Below are 17,450 nucleotides of genomic sequence, written 5' to 3'. Positions count from 1 at the left end.
AACAAGCCACTGTTTCTAGATCATCATCTGAGGCTGAGTACAGGGCTTTGGCTTCTTCTGTTTGTGAAATTCAGTGGTTACTTTACTTGTTGACAGATTTGAAGGTGAAGCATGATAGTCCAAGTGTCTTGTACTGTGACAATCTATCTGCCATTGCCATTGGAGAGAACCATGTGTTCCATGAGCGCACCAAGCATATAGAGATTGATTGTCATGTAGTCAAACAAAAAGTTTGTGAAGGAGTGATTAAACTGCTGCCTATTTCATCTCATAGACAGGTTGCAGATGGATTCACCAAAGCATTGCCAAAGCTGAGTTTTACTGCCTTCCATGATAAGCTGGGCCTTCATGATGTTCATGCTCCAGCTTACGGGGGGGGGGGGGGGGAGGGGGGGGTGACAAAGTAATGCAAGTAGTGCCTTAGCTCAGATTGGATTAATCAGGGTCACTATTGTCTTTTCCCACTTTTCATTTCTATTAGTTATTTTCCTTTCCTTCACTGTTTTCATTGTAACAGAATATATAAGGGAGTTATCTTCCTTATCTGACATATCATATTTTCTCTCTGTTCTTCACCATCAATGAAGTCTCTTTAGTCCATCTCTCACTTCAGCTTAGCAGGTTCTATAATGCACAGTTCCAATCAAATTTTTTGCAGCTTTCTTGAGCTTTGACGACGCTCCTCCGGTAGCCATTCCGGGTGCTGGCGACGAGTGTTTTGCTCCGGCGGTTTTCTTCACCACACAATTTTCTCACGCTTTTGTATCTCTTCTGATTTTTCAATCTTGGCTCGCCGCTGCCGTGGTATCTCTTCTGATCATCATTAGGATCGCCGTGGTTCAACTGGGAAGCAACCAACTTATCAAGAGCCCTCCAATCACTCACTCTATTATTATTCTCATCGTCTTCTTCTCTGTTACTTCCATGGACGTGAGGATTGCCGGCAGTAGATCGGACTTGTTTGCAACGCCGAAAAGAATGTCACCTTTGCAGGAAAGGAATAATTATAAACTAAGCAAGTGAAATGACTATTTTACCCCTCCAACTAACATCCACTTAACCTTCATCTGACGGAAGAACAAACATTGAAAAGAATTTGAAAGTCAAGTGTCTAAATTGTCCAAATTAAAAGTCAAGGACCAATGATGGAAAATCAACATAGTCAGAGGACCATTGTTGGAATTAACTCTAAAAAAATGATGAATTTAATAAGTAATATTGTCCCATTTGATTTCACAAACATGGAGCTTGATGATGACGCTGCAATCGCGGATGAAGTGAAGGCTACTCATCATCCCAATGCATATATATATGGTGCTACCAATTTGAATGCAAATTTTGTTTTGAGCTATGCGAAAAATATTTGTTCAAATTAAAAGTCAAGGACCAATAGTGGAAAATCAACATAGTCGGAGGACCATTGTTGAAAGGAATAAGGGTCAAATAGGTCATCGAACTGCACACAATAATGCCATTAGGCCATTGAACTTAAAAAAACAACAATTAGGTCCCTAAACTAACCAATTTCATTCAATTAGTCTAATTTACAGGTTTTGCAAGTAATAACTGGTCACCCAAAATTTAAAATATATTTGTTAAATGATTATTTAAAAATAATAATTAATTTAAAAAAAAATGGTTTCCCGTCTCCGCTGGAGACAAAGAAACTTTCTTCGTCTCCATGGCCGGAGATGAAGAGTTTCTTCGTCTTCATGGCCGGAGAGGAAGAAACTCGTCTCCGGTGGAGACGGGGATTCTTTATTTTTTTAATATTTTAAATTTAAATTATTATTTTAAATAATATTTTTAAAAAAATATTTTAAATTTCAAGTGACATGTTACTAACCTGCAAAACATGTAAATTGAATTAATTGTATAAAATTGGTTAGTTTAGGGGCTCAATTGTTGTTTTTTAAAGTTCAGTGGCCTAATTGCATTATTGTGTGCGGTTCGATGGCCTATTTGACCCTTATTCCTTGTTGAAATTAACTCTAAAAATAATGATGAATTTAATAAGTAATATTGTCCCATTTGATTTCACAAACATGGAGCTTGATGATGACGCTGCAATCGCGGATGAAGTGAATATTCTCAACTTTAACTACCTGGTTGTCTTATAATAGAGACTATTCACGTACAACTACTTTTTCAATCTACTAAAGCACATGCACATTGAGACTCAAACCCACAACCTCTCATGTGGGAGTTTAACATGGTACCATTGAACCATAAGGTCTTTGGTATTCCGTACTAGTTTAAATCAAAGTAAAAACATTAAAATGTTAAATTTTTTATTAACTCAAGTTTAGCTTCTTGATTGATGTTTTTGTCACATTTTGATAGTAATGGAGGAACATATATATGATATAATTTAGATTTCTGGAAAAGTTGAGAAAGACATGTTAATGCCACAAAAGTGCATTCAGAAGGAACTCTCATACCAAGTGAGACAACTTTCTTTTGAGGTAGTGTTTTAGCATTTGACACACTATATACATAACTCCTCATTATTGTACACATTTGTTTAAGTTTGATTAAAAATATTATTTAAATGTAATTAGTGTTGAACGTAATATATATAATAAATATGTACATATAGCAGTCTAACTATTAGTTTAACTATACATTTAGTTTAGATAAAACGCATCCTTTATTTTGATATTAAAATTAGATTCAACCATATATATATATATATATATATATATATATATATATATATATATATATATATATATATAATTGCACACTTGAGGGGCGAGTGCATGCATGTGCACGAGTTCAAAGTTTGGAATTACTATTGAATTTTGAATTGTTCTTTCACATTTTAATTTTTAGTAGAAGTATTATATTGTTCTCATATGACCATACATATATGCTTGTGTAAGTGATTCAACTATATATCATCGTCAAGACGTCAACTTAGCCTACCTTTTAGTTGCGACAAAAAGCATACTTCAATTATGAATATTGCAAATTTTAAATGTTGTTAAATATATTAAATATTTGTATTACACTTGTAATATTTAATTATTTATTACTTTCGTGTCCTTATCGACCTAGACGATTATTATATTAATTTTTTCTTGATTTTATTATGTCTGTTATATTATCTTTTACTGCAGGTAGTGTTTAAGAGTTTGAATAATATTGATTATCACTCGACAACAATCCATTTGCTAACCATGATATCCACCTACCCTTGGGACACCAAGGTAGTCATGATGCTTGCGGCTTTTTCCTTAATCTGTGGAGATTTCATCAATATTTCTCGACACCGTCATTGGAACAAATTAGCAAACAAGTTGAGACTTTTCAAGCAAAATCTAATTGTTGCGTCATTTGAGAAAATATATGATGATTCTATTGTTAAGCTCATTATAAACTTTGTTAACTGTGTGAATGAGCTTAATCAACCACCATCTTTCTCTCCACCACAGCCAATAATTTTGGCGACTTATTGGATTACCAGGAGCATTCTTACTTGTACCCAATGTATTCTTTGTGTTGAGTAAGTTTTAATAAAATTTAATATCAAATCTATTATTTTATTTCCAGCATGCTCTAGAGATTATATTATTGTTGCACAACTTACTCTATTTAGTGTCTAGCACACATGCATCAATAACTCAATCTGTTTCTGGATCAACGCTTACAACTACTATACTCCAAAAAACTATAATAAACAATGAAGAGATAATAGACAACCTTATTTCCAAAAGCGGATTCATAGTGACGGCTCTTATGTATTATGTATATATATACTAAACATTTATAAGCATTAAATATACATAAATTTTAATAAGGATGAGCTAGCTTAGATGATAAAATATATGATTTTTATTTTAATTACTAGGAGTTCGAATTCCATGGCATAGATTTTTGAAATTTAATTTTTGGCATTTTAAAATATTTCAAATTCTAAACAGTCGTGGATTATTATTATTATTATTATTATTATTATTTAAAAATAGGGGTATTCGCGACCGTTTTTAGTTAAAACGATCGCGCGCAAATACCCCAAAATAAAAATAAAAATATTTGCGTGACTAGATTACTTGAAGTAATCTGAAATGTTTGACATATTTTTATATTTTAAAAGGTCAAAGAGAAAAATTATGCACTCAAAGAGAGAAAAGTATGCACTTGTAGAGACAAAAGTATTCACTAGAAGATAAGAAAATAATGCGCCAAAAGACAAAAAAAAAAAAAAAAAAAAAATGCACTTACAAAAAAGTTATGAAAATACCACCGTATTTTTAAAAAAATAAAATTCTTCATTCTGGACGGTTGATCTAGACTAGATCAATGGCTGAGATTTAACCATATTATTGCCTTAATCACTCTAGTTTTAAGAGGACAAATGAGTAGATGTTTGATGATGGACATATATTAGAATTTTCATAAGTTGCTAGGATATATATACATTGTATAGCTTTGTGCGATATACTCGGGAATTGAGTGTAGCTTTGTGCAAGACGTTCGGAGTTATATAAGTGTTAGACTGACACTTGTTCGATCACTATTGTATGTGAGTGATTGAAGATAGTGAATTTCCCTCCTTGAAGAAGAGTGGATTATGAGGATTACACCACCTCTGAACTACTATAAATTTCTCTCTCTTTCTCTGTTGGTAGGGATCTCTCTCTCTCTTTACTTACTTGCAGTACATTTATTCTTATTTATTTATTATCTTAACTATCCCACTTACTGTTCATCTTATTATTTATTCATATTATCATTTGGATTCATTATTTTCACGTGTGCATGCAAAATAAATTATCATACTTGAGTTTATTTATTTTTGCATGATTATTTGAAAACTCATTTGATACTGATTTAGATTTATCTATCTGGGTTGGATAGTTTCCACGTATGCATGTGAACCAAACTTTACATACCATTTGAGCTATTCTAAGAGTTTCCAACGTATTGCATGTGATATAACTATTCATTTTTTTACAAGGTTTTATTTATAGCACTTTACCATGTGTTTATTTCCACTGTGCATTTCAAGTTGTATTTATTCACTTGAATTATCTTTGAATAAAGTGTTTGAAAGTCTATTCATACCCACCCCCCCTAGACTTTTCAGTTGAGTCACCATGATTTACATCCTCCCAAATGCTCTGTCGGCCGGGGTGTGGGGGGGCCTTAGGGTTGGGGTACAACCTTTTGGAAGAATATATAATTTTAATTGATTAAAGATGTTGGGGCTATTCCCCAACTAATTAAAATTGTAAGATCACTAGACAATTATCAAGTCCTTGCCGCTTTATGATTGAAACTTAATAATCCCCTTAGCTAGTTGAATATGTTGGCTATTTCTTATTTAGCCAAGATTGAAAACGTAAGAGACTTTAGTAAATCAAATCACATTGGCAATGAATACTTAAAATTTTGACAAATTATACCAAATTGTGATGGAAAATTTCAAATATATATACCCAAAGAAAGTTAGTAAAACAAAACCTCATTAAATTAAAGACCAATTCCTTAGATAGAGTATCAACTCAAAAAGGGGACTAGTTACACAAGATGTTCTTATGTCATGCCCATAAAACTAGTATGCCTCTCCGATTCATATACATTTAATGTATAACCATTTGGGATATAAACCTAAAAATTGTAGGGTATAATCCAAAAACTGTATAATTCACCTATTGTCTATCGATAAAGCTTAAAATAGTGAACTAAATTAACAGACTAAACATGCTTAAATTCAGGTACTACTGCAGCTAAAATTTATGCATAAGTCAAACTTAATAAGGAACCAATATAATTCTATCCTAAACTATGCATTGCTAATTGCTAAAGATAAAATAAAATCTCATAAATTTAAAAACATAATATTATGCTTAGAACAAATTTGTATAAATTAAACATTAAACTCATATATTCCAAACAATATGCATAACGAAAAACAATTTTAATATGAACTTTCAAAATATAAAACTTAATATTCAAACACTAATATGAGCCCGAACCAAAAAGGACTCAACATTTTGAATAATGAAATAATTGATAAATATTTTAAAAGGTTTCAAATTGTAAGCTCATCATAACAAAATGTTTTAATGCATAAAATCAAATTAATGAGAAACGAGTTAAATTTACAAATTTTAACAATATCAAACCCAAAGTATATGTTATCATATGTAAATCAAAATCACAGAAACCTTAATTGCATAATTAAATTTAATATTATACCTAAATTAGAACTTAATTAAACTTAATATTATACATTTAATGTGATTAAATGCATAAAACCAATTATTATTGAAATGATGCTTAATTTAAAAAATAAATAATTTTAAATTAGAAATTATAAAACAATTATAATTTATAGCTGATTAAACAGTTAAACACCCCAAAAATGTAAATATAATAGGTTAGTGAGTGAGTGTAAGCATTTGTTTTAGACGTTTGATCATGATTCATGACGAATGGCTGCTGCATATATAGCTTAAGGAGTGTAGTTGTACCTTTTTACAAATTTGTGTTTTGCAAGTGAGACCTTTAATTGGGGTTTTGTTTGTTGTCTTTAATTTGTGTTCAATCTGTTGATGAATACGAAGATGGGGTTCAAGTTAAAGACATATGTTGTTATCTGTTGTGATGATTCTAGTGAAGACGACGAAGATGAGTCACCTGCAGCTACAAGGGACTCGATCTCCCTATTCAGCTTCTAGGATTCATTCAGGTTTGCTCTAATATAAATATATTTTGCATAACAATTATACTTATATTAGAGCAAAACAACCGGCGGTTGAAGATGATGATGATGAGCAAAAGAATGGTGAAAGATATGGACTTTCTTCTCAATTTTCTAATTACAAAAAGCTGAAAAACACATATGTTAAAAAGAAGGGGAAAAAGGGTAGGAATGGAATTGATACAGATGATTTTGATCCTAGTTGTGGTACACTTGCTAGAGTGAGTTGGTTTAGGGTTATTTTGGATGAGGCTCAAACTATAAAAAATCATACAACACAAGTGGCCAGAGCCTGCTGCAGTCTTAGAGCGAAAAGAAGGTGGTGCTTGTCTGGAACACCTATACAAAATTCCATTGACGAGCTATTCAGTTACTTCAGATTTCTAAGACACGATCCCTATGCTGACTACAAAACATTTTGTAGTGGTGTCAAGTACCCAATAGCTATGAACTTGATACAAGGTTACAAGAAGCTTCAAGCAATCTTGAGGGCCATTATGTTGCTCCGAACAAAAGGTGATTATACTTCTGTCAATCTTATACTTTTAGTGTTTAGTGTTTTTCTACTTTGGAGGGATGGCAAAAGTAATTTTGTTCCTTAGTTGTAAACTTGTACTTCCTTTGTTCCCAAAAAAATTGTTCTCCTTATATTGGGATGTTCCAACATGGAAATACAATATTTATTACTTTATTACTCAAAACACCCTTTAAAAACCTACTACATTTATTATAAGAAAAATTTACACAGTGCATTTATTATGGGAAAAATGAAAATATATTATATATCACTTAGTCAATACATTAAATTTACTTTCCTAAATTTGTATGTCCAGTTAAAGAGGACATACTTTTGTAATGGAGGGAGTAATTATTACTGAACTTTGAAAACATCAAAACACAATTCCATTACTTTCTTAATATGAAATTACAAATGCAAGTGGTAATTGTGTTTGGATCAGAGATGGGTGGCAGTGGTGGGGGTAAGAATGATGGTGAATAGTTGGTGATAATGGTGGTACTGGGCAGTTGTATGTTGGCAATAACAATTAGGGGTGGAAGTAGGTGGTGGCAGTTAATTACGGTAACAGTAATAACAGGTGGGTGGCGATTGTGGTATTGTGGTGGTGGGTGGAAGTATGGTCGTTACTGTAATAGCTGTGGGTGGTGGTGGTGGCTATGGTGGTTGGTTGCTGGCAGTGATAGTGGTAGCGGGTGGATATGGATGGTGGTGATGGGAGTATGGGTGGTGGACTGATGGTTCATGTGCGTTTTCCATTTTTAAGAATAAAGGGAGAAATGTTGCAAGTTTATTCAGGAAACTTTGACAAATATCTTGTTTTCCAACTTCCTTTGTTAATGATTATTACTGGAAAGTGGAGTTTTTTTTTTTTTTTCTATCATAAAGCCAGTTCTTTTTGTGAAGTTTTTTTTTTCTAATATAACTAATATAAAACTAGTTCTTTTAAAATACAAACCTATATTTTCCAGGCACTTAAAGTATGTTTCCATTAGTATCATGCGGTTAATTTCTTTAAATCAATTTGTGCTCTAAATGTATCTTGGTTCTTAGGAGTTTCCAACTTCTATGGTAGACTGGTAGTATACATGCTTTTCTGTCACTTGGAAGTTGGAATGGCATAAGTGTGGGGATTCCAATCAATTAATTTGTTAGGGTAGAGTTGTTCTACATCCTTTAACTTTGGTCATTGGTTTGAACATGAACATTTCGTTTCTTAACATGGATGCCTGGTCTGATTGTTTACTGATTGTCATTGACAGATTCATCTTTTATCATCATTTTAAGGATGACTAAACTATCTTTCATATAGACTGTTATCCCCTGCTATAGATTCCTTATTCAATAAGAAAGGGGAAATGTATCCATTTCCAAAAATAATAGTGGGGAAAAAAATAGTGAGGCAGGCCTCTTGACAGTCAACTAGCCTGGTGAATTTTTCAAGCTCTATCCTTTAACTAGCATGATAGGTACCTTGTTAAAATTCAGAATTTGAGAGACCTGGCGGGTGGAGAATATCCACCACCCGCCAGTAAGGCGGAAGCAAGATATGTGAGAACCAAAGAACAAGAAAATAGATTATATTGAAAGAATACAATAGATTGTCTCTGTCTCTGTCTCTGTCTATTCTATACTTCTATGGACCTCTATATATACTAAACTAGATACTAAATTAGTCTAGGAAACTACTAATAAAAATAGGAAAGTAAGACAACTTTCCTAATATTCAACACTTGTGATTTCTTTCCTTAACATGTGATTTCTGTGATTTCTTTCCTTAACATACCTCAAATTTATTTGATTCTCACCTAAATTTGATTAGTATGCTTTCAATGTTGATGTTGAGCTCCCTGAGCAATATTGATAACAGATTTGGTAGGTTCAAAATTACAACTGAGCATTGAATTGACACCAAAGAATGTTAATGCATTACCTAAATGCTTTGCACTAATTTTTGAAGTCACAGAGATTGTGTTACCTAGAAGAGTGTAGGTCTTATGTAATCATTACCAAACTTTTTTCTTCCTCAGTAGAGGGCCAATCTGACCTTAGAACTTTCATGTTTGGTGGAGAGGGTTAATGAATAAATGTAGTCTATTTTGCAACAAAAAGAAAAATACTAACAATAATAATTATTATAATAATACTTTATTTGACTTTGTCCTTTTCACAGTTAAGTTTGCTAGGAAGTATAGATGTTTATACTATTCTTGTAATGCTGAAATATTAGATGTTAGATGTTAATAATCTTCAGTGTTTTATTCTAGGTACATTGATTGAGGGCCAGCCAATTATAAACTTACCACCAAAAACTATACATTTGAAAAAGGTGGCTTTCTCTGCTGAGGAGCGTGATTTCTATAACAGGCTAGAAGCTGCATCTCGCTCACAATTTAAGGTGCCTTTCTATTTTCCTGTCCATGTATTAAAATGTGAATGTTGTGCTAAATTATTAAATTTTACTATTGTCTTCCCGTTGTTTTTAATTGATATGAAGGATAGGGTTATGTTATTCCAAATCTTGAACTAGTGTTAGAGATTTTAATTGTTCAAAGCTTCACTAGAAAGGCCAATAAAGCTTGAACCTGCACAATAACTTTGATGTATCATCATATTAAATAATGGTGAGCAATCTGTAGAGAAAGATCTTTTTCAACATAGATGAAGGAATTCTAGAATCAGTATAGGTTGTTGGAAAAGATATGTTCTAAAATGGGAAGATACTCATTCGTGCTCCTAAAATGTCATTTTAAGCATGGATGGGGTTTTAGGTTTGTGAAATGGAGGTGTGGTATTCTTCCGAGAACAGATAACTTGGTCGTGACCTCCTCTCAGTCGCCGAATCCGAGAACAGATAACTTCCAATTGGTTCGCAAATTCTCTCCAACATACCAGGATTAAATAAATGTAATGGAAGATTAGGGAGATTTAGCCATACCGGGACTTGCGTTGAGCTCTGCCATTCCGGTGATCACCGATGTTCGCTCCAGCTACAGTCGCACGATTTCTCGTCAAGAGCTTTTTACAATCATTTTCAGAGGAGCATCTAATCAGGATTGAACTTGCATTGAGGGAACCAATCTGTATTTCGCCCAAAATGCTCGAAACTCTGCCCTAATAGCCTCAATCGCCGGTCTGTCTCTCCCGAATCGCCCTATCACAACCAATTTCTTGGAAAGCAATCTCAAACTCATATTTTTTGAGTGGAAAACAATTTTCACACAGAATTGATAGGAAACTATATCAAAGAATATTGCTTGTACCATTTATAAATTTTTCGAACAGAACTGTGAAATTTATACACAAATTGAGTAATGAAATAGTAATAGGAACTGTAATCATCTCAGGGGAATAAATTGATTAAATTTGAAGTTTGGACTAAAATGATATGCAAAATCAAATCTTGCTGTAACCTTTGAAACAAGGGAAGTTCCGAGTGGAAATGTGCCTTTTTGCTGATATATTTTCATGGTGGGTCAATGCTGCAGGTTTTTTTTTTTTTTTTTTTTTCCTCTGCATTATTTTCTGCTAGAGATTCTTAATTAATCTTTTAATATTTATATGCTTCTCAACAGGATCCACCCAAATATGCTGTTGTCACTTTGTGCAAACATGTCTTCTGCTATCAATGTGTATCTGAGTATTTGACTGGGGAAGATAATACTTGTCCTACTCATGGATGCAAAAAACAACTTCATGCTGATATTGTATTTTCAGAGGCTGTCCTTAAAAGATGCACTTCTGATAATCTGGATAAAGATCCTCTGAATTTATCTGTATATGATGATAAATCTATAATGGGGAAAAAGTATTGTTCTTCCAAAATCAGGGCTTGTCTTGAAATTCTTAATTCATTTTGTAAATTAGAAGATTCCAGCTCAGATTCTGATATCTTGGTCCAATCGAATGGGGAAACCTCATCTATTGAAAACAAAAACTCAGTTCCACACTCAGTGGACGGGCATGTTGGACCTAGTTGAGAGGTCACTAAACGAGTCTGGCATACGATATGAAAGGCTTGATGGCACAATGAGTCTTGGGCGGTTAAAGAATTCAACACCAATCCCAAGGTTGGAGTTTTATATTATATGGTTTCAGTTCAACCAAAGCTTTTAGTTTCTCTTAGATGTGGGCTAGCAAATTAGTATTGAAATATGTAGAGTTGTCTTAGTTCTTTGTTGCTCCCTTTCACATATTATGAATTTTTCTTGTCCTATGCTTCAGAGCTAATATGTTACTAGCTGAAAACAAAAAGAGATTCTTTAATTTAATGCTTGGTTAAGTGTGTTAAGTATGTTATTGCCTTTTTTTTATTTTATTTTTTAGCATAGTTGACAGATTATTTTGATTGCAAAATCTCTACTTTTGATGGGAGGGTATCCTTGCATGTAGTATAATATGTGGATGTTTCCACATTTTCTCAAAAATTATCTTCTGCTGGAGGCTTATTGTGACAACCATGAGAATTTTAAAATCCCTATATCTGTTTACACAAGTATTACATACATAGAAGGCAAGGCTATGATTTGCATGTATCTGGAATGTGCTTTCATGTATGATTCAATGTCAGCATGAGTAAAATTCTTTCCTCTGTAACTGTTGTGTACTAGGTTTCAATTTTGTGCTGTGTTAAATATTTTCAGAGCATGCCTTAAATTATTGTCCTTTTACAGGTAACTGTTATGATAATGTCTCTGAAAGCTGGAAACCTTGGTGGCAGCTTGTCATGTCATCCTTCTGGATCTCTGGTGGAATCCAACTACAGAAGATCAGGCTATAGATCAAGGGCTCACAGAATAGGACAGACTCGTCCTGTAACTGTGTCCAGATTAACAATTCAAGACACTGTTGAAGATAGGATTTTAGCTCTCCAGGTTAACTTTTCAACTAAACTCTACATCATATCATTTTTTGGATATGAATTACCATGTTTTGTATTTCTTGATCATCTGGTTTCAGTTTGATCAGTTACTCTTCTTTATATATAATACCAGAACTTCTAAAACAATGTTTTGCAAAAGCAAGACTACTTTTGGTGTTTGGGTTGGTGGTGTGGCAGTTTATGCATATTTGTGTGTGTGCGCGTGTGTATAATATATGATAAGATTTTTGTTCTTTCCAAACAAGTCTTTTTGTTGGTATGTGCTTCTATAGCTCTATGATAATTTTGCTTGCATAGACATTGATACCAGTATACCACAATGAGTTTAATAAGGAAATAGGGTGTTTATGACATGCTAGGAAGTAGCAGAACACTACAATCTAGTCCTAGTGCACTCTAGCTCTTGGGCTTTAATAAAATGGAATAGATGATGATTCTATGATACACTCAACTCACTTAGAGTGTGTGCAAGGTTAGAATGAAAGTTTTCCATTTTCCCTTGATTTAAAAAACTGGATATTGCTATCTAAATGGAGTAGTTTCTATTCACCTTTCACTTTATTCCAGTTCATTGTTTGGAAGGAAGGTATGTGAAATGGATTGACAATTTTGATAAAGTTGTCATTACACTTCAATTTTAACAACTTATTCCCAAAAATTAGTTCAAAACCCTTCCCTCATAGGTGTTTCACTTGCTGAAAATTAAGGTAGGTTATCTCTCAATGAAACATTGTTGGTTCATCTAAAAAGATAGTTGATACTTGATAAATTAAGATAATTTGTTTATTGCTTCGAATTGAACTAAAAATTGAATGGTGGGGTGGTGTTCCAGTGGTGGCTATGGTTGTTGGTTATTAGTTGAATAGGGTGAGGAGAAAACAAATTAAATATCATGTGATGATGACGCCAAATAATGAAAAGATGAAAGAGTTGCTACAAAAACGGATGGGGTTTATCTCGATCTAGTAAAAACCACATAACTTCATCTCTCGTGCACACAAAATATCAAAATTTAAGATTTGTCTTAATATGTTTTTACATTTTACCCTTAACTTGTGATAGTTGTTGTTGCGTTTCAAGAAGACAAGAGAACCTTGGTTGCATCTGCTTTTGGTGAAGATCATGCAGGAGGCATTGCAAGTCGCGTCACTGTAGAAGATCTAAGGTACCTTTTTAGACTGTAAGAAAAAGTCGATTGTTTTATTGTCTTTGAGGGGAAACAAAAACATTGGTTAGTAGGAGTAGATGTCTAATGGTTAATGATCCGAGCTAGCCTTGCGGCTCGATGGGCATTGTTGCTGTAAACGCGAAAAACTCGAATTGTATATATTCAAAATTCAAAGTATCAGTTACAAGTAGTATGTATCAATCAAGAAGGGGTACAATCTCCGTATATGAGAAGTCCTTTGATTCTCTACTAGAAGTATGCCTATTAGATGTGTGCCAAATTTGGAATATGCCAAATTGGAAGTGTGCCGAGTTCAGAGTATGCTGAACTTGAAGTAGTTCTTTGTTGGAAGTATGCCGAATCCGGAATATGCCGAATTGGAAGTGTGCCTAGTTCAAAGTATATTGAACTGGAAGTATGCCAAGTTCGGGAGTATGCCGAACTGGAAGTATGCCGAGTTCGGGAGTATGCCGAACTGGAAGTATGCCGAGTTCGGGAGTATGCCGAACTGGAAGTAGTTCCTTGCTGAAGGGCCTCCGGGGTTATGTAGCTTGTTCTTCAATGAAGGGCTAATATGCAGCTTGATCTTCAAAGAAGGGCTTCCGGTGTTCAAGTGGCGTATTCCTCAGCGCAATATACGCAGTATATATATAACTGCGGGCGTGTTCCAGACGATATCCTGGCGAGATTTCGGCAGAGCTTCGATATGCAGATTTTCAGAGCCCATTCTTTGAAAATGAAACCACTATTTATAGTGGTGAGGGTGAGAGAAAATCTCCAACCAACTCTTAATTCCTTATTTAATTTAATTTCTTTAATTAAATTAAGGAATGTATCGGGACACCATTGCGTACAGGTTCATGATTTCATTAAATTTCCAAATAATATCAAATATTCAAATTTCTCAAAATTATATAATCCACATATAATTTTGATGGGCCAAGACCAAGTCAAACCCGCTAATTAGCAACCCAATTACTCCAAGCAGCCCGGTCCAACTAAATTAAATATTTCATCGTTTCGGGCCGAACACTCCAACATCCAATTACATTTAATTAAGCAATTAAACCAAATAAATATTTAATGGGCCATTTTAATTAACCCGATTAAATAAATACCAGTCTAATTAGCTTAATTAAAGTAATTAATTTAACAATCAATTATCCACCACGGTGCAACAATATTATTTAAATTTTCAATGCTTACAGTTGCATTTCTGTTGGTACCATAAATTTTGCCCGGGCCCCTTACAAATACAGAAATGTAAAGCAGCCAGCTTTTGCTTGTATATATGTAAAAAATGTGTATTATTTTGAGCATTAGCGGATGCTGTTATGTATTATAAAATTTGCTTTGGTGCTTGTGATGTTGGATTAGATGTTGGTAGTTTGTGCAGGAAGTTGGAGCATTCATGCATTTCTGTCAGTAATAATTGTTGCTTTCAATTTGTGATTACCTATTTTTTTGGAGGTAACCCAAGGTATCCACTATTGGACACCAACTAATTTTCTCGTTGAATTGTAGGCACCTTTAAAGGGTGAGACAGTTCCTTTTGATTCCTTGACATTTGATTAAGGATAAATGAGACATTTCCACTCAATCACACCCTCCAAGTTCTCAGGGTATGCACGTTAGGACGTGCACATAGATTAATCCTTTTGCCCATCATATACAATAAGTATAAAATAATATAATATATAATTTAGGAATTGAGGTTTAGGTCAGGGCGGGGATGTTTCCCCCATCCTCTCCTCCACGGGAAGGGAAAAACTCTCTCCTTCTCTGCCCTTGTTCTCTTTAAAAAAAGAAAAAAAAAAAAAAAAAAAAAAACTTATTTAAAAACTAAATATCCAATAATGGTACCCAACATAAAAATTCTTGATTATATTAAAATATCTTTTTGAATAAATAGTGAATAACTTTTTTTTAAAAATAATTATAGAATCTATATTATATTGAAAAGTGTCACCATGCGTCCATGTATTACCCATCAAATGTTATGTAAAACAAAAGAGATCATAAAAGTAATAATTATGATACTATTGTTATTTATATTAAGAAGATTTTTTTATACTAAGTATGATGAAGTTAGACGCAATGGTGTCCTGATACGTTCCTTAATTTAATTAAAATAATTAAATTAAATTAGGAATTAAGAGTTGGTTGGAGATTTTCCCTCACCCTCACCACTATAAATAGTGGTTTTATTTCCAAAGAATGGGCTTTGGAAATCTGCATAACGAAGCTCTGCTGAAATTTTGCCAGGATATCATCTGGAACAAGCCCGCAGTTGAACTGTGTATACTGCGCTGAGGAATACGCCATTTGAACACCGGAAGCCCTTCTTTGAAGATCAAGCTGCATATTAGAGCTTCATATTAGCCCTTCATTGAGGAACAAGCTACTAACTCCGGAAGCCCTTCAACAAGGAACTACTTCTAGTTCGGCATACTCCCGGACTCGGCATACTTCCAGTTCAGCATACTCCGGACTCGGCATACTCCCGACAATAAGCTACTTCAAGTTCGGCATACTCCGAACTCGGCACACTTCCAATTCGGCATATTCCGAATTCGGCACACTTCTAATAGGCATACTCGTAGTAGAGAATTAGAGGACTTCTCCTATACAGAGATTGTACCTCTTCCCGTTTGATATATACTTGATACTTCATTGTAACCGATACTTTGAATTTTGAATATATACAATTCAAGTTTTTCGCGTTTACAACTCTATTTTCAAGACATTTGTACATGATGTCTATTGCACGATCAAAAGGTTGAGCATAGCAAAACTGTTTAAATTTTGAGGCATTTAGGTCTTCAATTATAATTTTTTTAAAATAAAAATAAAAATATAACGGGTAAGCGGATTAATCCACTTTGTATAAAATGATCGAAACGGTCTTGTATTTAACGATATTTCAATGATTTTGTTGACGAATGATAAAAAATGATTATACCACAATAATACTAGGACCACAGATGAATGTTCTGAAAATGAAGAACTAAAAGTGGATTTTCACTTATAAATCTAGAACTAAAAATGGAATTAACTCATAATAATAATTATTGGAATTTGATAGGAAAGTGTATCCATGCACATCGCACGTGTTATGAAAGATTAGGTGATAATGATAGTCCTAAAGGAAAATGTCACTTTTTCCCATGTGTTATATACTTATAACACTTTTTTCACTTGAATTATTTAAGTGGTAGTTTTCCCCCCTAATATGTTAAATGGACATATTACCCTTAAAATAAATATACCCAAACAGAAAGGTTATGATGCGAATTTAGAACCGGAACCCGATATTTAGAGTTTATTAAAATTGCGAACCGAAATTGTCAGTTCATGTTCTGAATTGAAAAATTAAAATACATTAGTTGTTGAATTTAGAATATTTTTTTAAAAACAAAAAATTTAAAAGAAAGTTTGAACCATCAGTTTAAGTTGGATCTGAAACCGTGAATTGACGGTTCAAAATAAAAAACAAATCGCGTTTATAAATACATAAATGTGAGAATCAGAATAAATGTGAAAAAGAATATACACTATTTGCAAATATTATAATTCTAATTTAAAGCTAATGCTAGTAGTTGTTCCGATTTGAACCTCGGTTCACGGTTCAGGATCCATCTTTTTCAGTTCACGTTTATAATAAACAGAAACCCAACTATTGGGTTTTGGTTCTAAATCAAAAAAAAAAAAAATCGATTTGATTGATATAGTGTCCGGTTCAGTTCGAAACAAACCGTGTCATCCCTACGTATAAGCAATAATATATTGAAGAAGAGAAATAAATAAAATATTTATTTTAAGGGTTGAAATGTCCATTTAATATATATGGGGAAAAATCACCGTTTTTATAATAATTGAGGGGGCAAATATGAATGCATGAATAACTCAGGGAGAAAAGTGCTATAAGCATATAATTCAGAGAGAAAAAAAAAATGTTATTTCCCTAGTCCTAGTACATTAATGAATTGGACTTTAGTAGCATTATTATACGATTAGGAAAGTCTATATATTTGTAAAGAAAATCAAAATTTAAAAATTGTAAGGAATGATATTTTCATCTTTTTAAAGCTGGTAGCTGGTGATCAAGGCATTGATGTCTTGATTTCTTTGTGTTGGAAATAATGCAAGAAAATTTGAAATCTCATAACGG

General features: G+C 33.3%; 2 protein-coding genes across 2 annotated transcripts; both read left to right on the top strand.

Annotated features, from left to right (window-relative positions):
- Positions 1–2,382: 2,382 nt before the first annotated feature.
- On the top strand, positions 2,383–3,539 carry LOC109188548 (protein SIEVE ELEMENT OCCLUSION B-like). The gene is made up of 2 exons (XM_019339193.1): positions 2,383–2,465; positions 3,123–3,539. The coding sequence occupies exons 1-2, from the start codon at positions 2,400–2,402 to the stop codon at positions 3,510–3,512; spliced, it is 456 nt and encodes a 151-aa protein (XP_019194738.1). The 5' UTR covers positions 2,383–2,399; the 3' UTR covers positions 3,513–3,539.
- Positions 3,540–6,575: 3,036 nt separating this feature from the next.
- On the top strand, positions 6,576–11,209 carry LOC109188560 (helicase-like transcription factor CHR28). Its single transcript, XM_019339205.1, has 4 exons — positions 6,576–6,643; positions 6,750–7,228; positions 9,497–9,732; positions 10,805–11,209. The coding sequence occupies exons 1-4, from the start codon at positions 6,576–6,578 to the stop codon at positions 11,207–11,209; spliced, it is 1,188 nt and encodes a 395-aa protein (XP_019194750.1).
- The last annotated feature ends 6,241 nt before the right edge of the window (positions 11,210–17,450 follow it).

This window comes from Ipomoea nil, unplaced genomic scaffold (assembly GCF_001879475.1).
Source record: "Ipomoea nil cultivar Tokyo-kokei standard unplaced genomic scaffold, Asagao_1.1 scaffold1436, whole genome shotgun sequence".
NCBI classification, from domain to species: Eukaryota; Viridiplantae; Streptophyta; class Magnoliopsida; order Solanales; family Convolvulaceae; genus Ipomoea; species Ipomoea nil.
This window is presented reverse-complemented; position numbering and strand designations above follow the sequence as displayed.